The sequence below is a fragment of the Echinococcus granulosus genome, assembly GCF_000524195.1.
Source record: "Echinococcus granulosus chromosome Unknown EG_S00054, whole genome shotgun sequence".
NCBI lineage: Eukaryota > Metazoa > Platyhelminthes > Cestoda > Cyclophyllidea > Taeniidae > Echinococcus > Echinococcus granulosus.
The window spans coordinates 340,989-346,660 of record NW_020170434.1 but is presented as its reverse complement, the minus strand read 5'-3'; the positions used below and the strand labels follow the sequence as shown (position 1 = coordinate 346,660).

At 43.6% G+C, this 5,672-nt stretch overlaps 1 protein-coding gene across 1 annotated transcript; it reads right to left on the bottom strand. All coding sequences in view use genetic code 11, as the record gives it.

The window, feature by feature from the left end:
- Positions 1-3,111: 3,111 nt before the first annotated feature.
- EGR_06286 (hypothetical protein) lies at positions 3,112-5,330 on the bottom strand (the record flags this gene model as incomplete). The annotated part of the gene is made up of 4 exons (XM_024495535.1): positions 3,112-3,161; positions 4,345-4,567; positions 4,641-4,792; positions 5,189-5,330. 4 exons carry the CDS (start codon positions 5,328-5,330, stop codon positions 3,112-3,114), a joined length of 567 nt encoding a protein of 188 aa, XP_024350058.1.
- Between the last annotated feature and the right edge of the window lie 342 nt (positions 5,331-5,672).

Below are 5,672 nucleotides of genomic sequence, written 5' to 3'. Positions count from 1 at the left end.
ATTGTCAACAGTCACGATGAAAAGCTTGAATAAGAACAGACTGGAAGGAGATGGGAAAAGCAAAGAGAAAAGGAATACAGAGGAAAGAAGAAGAAGTATAAAACCTCGACGGAAAGACAAAAGGAGGGGAAAAAAAGAAGAAAGACAGGCATCCATTCTTGAATTTCCCCGCTTACTGCGCCATTTATGCCCACCTCTAGTTTCGCCCATATAGCAGCACTCCATCCATTTAAATGAGGGACGAACTTCGAATTGTGCTGAGCTGTAGGTGGGAAAGTTGAACGTGTTCACTCCCCTGCTGCCTTGTGGGTCTGTTTTTGACACCTCTTCACTTCTCTCGCTGCGCCATTCGGACAGCTCTTTTAGTGACAGTAGTCTCTGCCGGTATTCAACTTGTCCATTAAAAGAAAACTGTGCCAAGTAGACACTCACAACCAAGATAAATTAGTGACACAAAAGCAGCCTTTTTAATAACCAACTTTCTCTAAAGGTACTAAAAACTTTCCCACTTTTCTTTACAATATTTTACCGATAACAGTTCATCAAATATCTTTAAAATCATGTCCATCAAAATTTCCTCTAATATTTGAAAATGGATTTGATATTTCTTGAGGATTAGATTCCATACATCTAGCGGTTGGATCCTGCCTACCAACGCTTTCTCCCTTGAGAGGAGGGAATCGCATGAAAAATGAGGAGGAGCATTTGAGAATGCAGTTGATTACACCCATGGGACGTGGCCATGGCCATTCCAGGGGACTGAGGCACTTCATTAATCATTCACACACGGAAACCATTTCGCAGACTCTTTGTTATGCCTCTCCTGGGGAGGAAGGGCAGAAGGAGGGGCTGACAGCCTTCACGCATTCCTCCAACCTCTGGCAAAACGCTCAATTCTTTTTTCTTTAAAATATTTGGCATGCTTAATATTTGATCATCTTTAGCTCTAAATCAGTAAAGTATTTTTTTGTTTTTTTGTCATGTCTAGTGGTCGAACTCATTACTTATGCGCTACGAAGCTGAAGGGCTTTGAGTCCTCACTGAAGTGCAGCTGAGTGTTGACATGCAGAGGGGCTGGAGGGCCAAGATGGAAGTCAAACATTACTTGTTACGGCATCCTCCAATTCAGAAGGTCGTTTTCCACTCTTGCAGCTGGGTCATCCCAACGTGGTCTGCGAGTTTAGCAACCGCACAGAGGCTTGGAAGGCAGTCATTAAGTTTCAGAGAAGATGACAGCTTAAGAATTACTGGTGAGTGGAGAAAGGTGATCATTAACTTTTCCTGAAGGCATAAAGACAGCGTACATCTCCTTCTCTTGTGACTTAGAGCGTCCGTGTTCGTTGTTATTTAGGCCATTAAATTAGGCGTTAGCTCTATTTGTAGAAAATTGTGCCCACGGCTTCTCCAAATCTCCTGTTCTGAGTCCTTGGGGGGGGGTGTTAGTCATCAACCACACCTGTCAAAAGCGCCACATTTTATCACGCAGTTTCTTTCTAATGTAGTGGAGTGGAAGAAGAGTAGTACATAACCAGCATGCAGAAGAGCTCCACATCTGTAGCTTAGACTGCTACGCCGCGGGGACGAGACTTTCATGTTACAGCTATATACTACTAACAGAAGCAAAGTGTTGCATCACTATGTCACATTTTGAATTATTTCACCCCCTTTTTTTAAAGAAGGGCCATTTGACATCTTTTCGTCTAATGAAATAATTCATTTTTCTTCTTTGTAATATTAAGGCAAAATTAAAGCATATCAAGATCAGTGGATTCCGAATTCAGTAGTTTTGGCGCATGATGTCAAAATCTCTAATAGAAAAAGTAGATTTGACAGGTTTGCTTCTTGATGATTAGGTGGTAATTGCAATAGATCAGCGTTTTAGTAACAAATATATCGGAAAGAATTCCTATCGTTACAGACAAGATAATTATTCTTTTCTGAAAAGGGAATACCACCCCCTAAACCGGATGCATATATGGACTGTCTGCGATAGATTTTGCTTCATACAGCTCTTAACAACTGTCAAAGTAAACTTACGTGTCACGTATATGTGACGTACGGCATTTTTCCTTTCAAATTTTTAGAAGGAAGGGTATTTACTGTAAGAATTACAAAAAAATCTGGAAGATAAGGTGATATTTTCCACCTTTATACCCCAAGGTGATAAATTCTTCATGACCGTGAGAGAGAATTAAATGCATTTTTTCCTACCAACTGATTTATTAGTCCAGGCTGTTTTATCGAAGCAAGGCAATTCTGCCCACCTTTAAGTTGTGCCAAGTAGATGAATCTCATTCGTGTGGGAATGTAGCGGCACGTACCCTTTACAATCTACGGTTGATCGGCAGTAGATGGAGGGGAAGGACATTTTACATCACAGGCCAGTCGGTTAGTCAAGCATCACACAATTACATGATCTGTAACCGCATATATGGAAGAAATAAGGAACACGTAAATAATACTTCAGTCCTATTGTCACCTCCTCGAGCGTGGTACAGAAGGTGCGTTTGTTTAACAGGTAGTTCATGGCTTTCCCCGCTGATGCAGTTGCCAACAGCACGAGGAAAATGGTCACGAGCTGTTTTCCATACCAAACTCTGAGGGCAATTTAAACAACAGCCAGGTGTTATTTCCTATTTTGCTCCAATTTCTTCTTTTCGTTCACAAAGGGGGAGTGGTCCCTCCTCAATGTGATGAGGAACCTGCCTCTCAGAGATTTACCACCAGAACCAGTCAATTTTCATAAACCACTTCTTGGTGGCAATTTTTTGCTGTAAAACTTTCATTTAATACCGACATGATAAAAGTAACCTTAATCCAGTTTCACCGATATGCTATAGAAAAAGGTCTTTTAAATAAAGACAAAAGTGGTAAAATTGACACAATAGAGAGTGCTTCACCATCTGTGGAGCACCAGTTTAAAAATTCCTACATTCTGGTTGGATTATTCGAATCACACCTAAGCTGTGTTTCCTCCACAAAAAATGAAGAGACGATTCAAACGGAAATTCCTCTTCCAAAATGCACCCAAATTAAGATATGTTGTCGTTAACACATTAATTTTTCTTGCATCCTCTAGGCGTGCACATAAAGCTGATCCTCGCAGAGGGTCTAGTGGCGAGGAGGAGGTGGCTGGAGGTAGCGGTGAATTGGTTGCGTGTCTGAATGAGTAATGAGGTACATTTCCCTTCCTCCTCCTCCGCTGCCTCCACTCCGTATCCACTCAAATCGCTTCGCTGGCCCAGTCATGACTCAATCTTAGGGTGCTCAAGGATTTTAAAGTCATTTTCTGATGCTAAAACAAGGTAAAAGGTGAAATTTAAAAAAAATGCAGACCCAAAAGAACATTTTTAACGTTTTAAAGCAAGGATGTGTCTATATTTGGCAACGCGATAAGTTGGTTATTTGAAAATTTTCTCCTTTATCAAGAATACGTCTTGGTTGAGGTTGTTTGCGTAACGCAGTTTTTTGGGTAGAAAAGAAACGCAACCTCCAAATTAATCGGTTTGGTAGCGTGAAGCGAGAGGTGAAGTGGGGTCACAAATTAACTGATGAGGGGGCAGTGGAGTGAACTCACCCAACTTGCTCAAATTCAACTCGGCACATCATGTCATGTCATTTGCTGTTAAATGGAAACTCTTCCTTCATTTGGCTGGGGCCAGTGCTGCCACACGAGCACGCATTGAGGTAGGGGATAGCTGAAATTGGCCTTTTGAAAATGACCGCCAATCTTTCCTCTATCCTTCTTTACTTCTATCCTTCCATTCGCCCTTCCTTAAACCTACATCCTTCTACGCCCATCCCCCCTTACCCACTTCTCATCACTAAACTTTTTCTTTTTCTTCCTTCTTCCATAAATTAACCTGTTGACTACGCATGCTACGTTTAGGGAAAAGAGAAACAGTGATGGCAATGGTTGGAGACACAAAGAAAAGTTGGCAAATAAAATGAAGCGCCTAGCTCTGTGAAAGGGAAAAATGTGGTAGCAACAGCATCCGCCCACAACTGACATGAAGGAGGAGGAGGAGGAGGAGGTGAAGGCGGCTGTGTGTGTGTATGTGTGTGGAGGGGGAATTCACTTAGTGACTGTCACTTTCCGTCTGTCCGACATGCCTTCCTGACTTCTGAAAAAGACCAGAATACAGAAATGTTTGTCTGATGCTCCCTTGTGATGCGTTTTGCTAACACCGATGGAGAAGTGGGAAGGACTGCAAACAGGCACCATAAGGAAGGGGATAGGTGCGGTTGGAAATGATCAACTCAAAGTGAAGCAAGTATACCGCATGACCAGTGTCCACACAACTTCAGGGTGCACTTTGCTGTGCAAATAGTGGTAAGGACTACGTTGTCCACCAGCAAAGATCAGGTAGAGTTGGGCGAAATGCACTTCATCAGCTTCAGCAACGGAATGGAGGCTCACAGCAGCATCGCGAGTGTAGCAGGTGACAAGAGGACAAAGGCGTTTGGTGAGGGTGGACTTGAGTGGGAAGTCGTGGAGTGAGTCAACGAAAATGTGGTACGGTTGGATGATGCTTGAAAACACGTCACTGAATGGGAGTGATTTGGACTGTGGAGGACAGGTGAAGTGCAAAATGTGATGTGCAAATTGACGTGTACGCCAAGGGATAATGTGTTGCTACTGAAGTGATGGTGAAGGCGTCATCGTTAATTGTCAATGGAGGTGTGGTGGTGGGTGGGTGAGGATGGTGTGCGATAGCAGCTGTAAAGTGGTGGTAGGAGTGGATGTGGTGAGTTGATGGTGTGATGAAGGTGGATGAGTGGATGCGTTCGTCTACACGATGAAGGTAACGCAAAGGAGGACGTGAAGACGGTGGCAGATGATGGGCATTGCATCAATGGAGTGTCCGAATCATCACAGAGTAGAGGAGAAGTGATGCGACATCAGACGAACATTGAGAACTCGTTGAAAATTTGTTAACCCGTGAATTCTTGCGAAGGACGACTGTCGTTCAACATTTAACTGTATGCGGGCAGCATTGGGAGGGGAAGGGGAGAGGGGAGAGCAAGGTGGAGAAGGAAGAAAGAAAGATGAGTGTCTGAACAATTAGTGACGGATTCGTTGATTTGACGAATTCACCGCCTCATCCTCTTCCCTCTTCTCGTCCCTTATCTTCTACCCTTTATTTCTCTCTTTTCGTCGCCTATCTTCTTCCCCTAATTTTGCTACTGCTGTTATTATTGCCGCTGCTGCAGGAGACGGTGCCCTCTCTGCCACTGCTGCCACCATTCGCAGAATCTTTTATCTCTGGCAGCATCGTAGTTAGCCGAGAACGAATTGTTTGTTTGGGCAGTTCAGTTAGTCGTTCCATCATTAAGGCACTGGTTGGCCCGTTTGCTCGTTTACTCGTCCGCTCGTTCTTTCGTGCATTCATTCCCTTGCTTGTGCGTTCTTTCGTGCCTTCGTGCGTGCATTCGTTGGAGTTTTTTCCATCCCTGTCTAGTTTGATCCTTTGCACTCTTGCTTACTCCCTTTTCTCTCCTCTCTCTCGTCTCGCTACCCAATCCACCCTCTATGCAGCAGAAGCAGTGCATCTGTGCGAATTATGCCTTGGTGACCAAACACACCTTTGGATAATTCCACACCTATGCCTGCATAGAACTGTCTCCCTTCCATTATTCCTATAGCGAAATAATTCCACTTTCTGGAACCA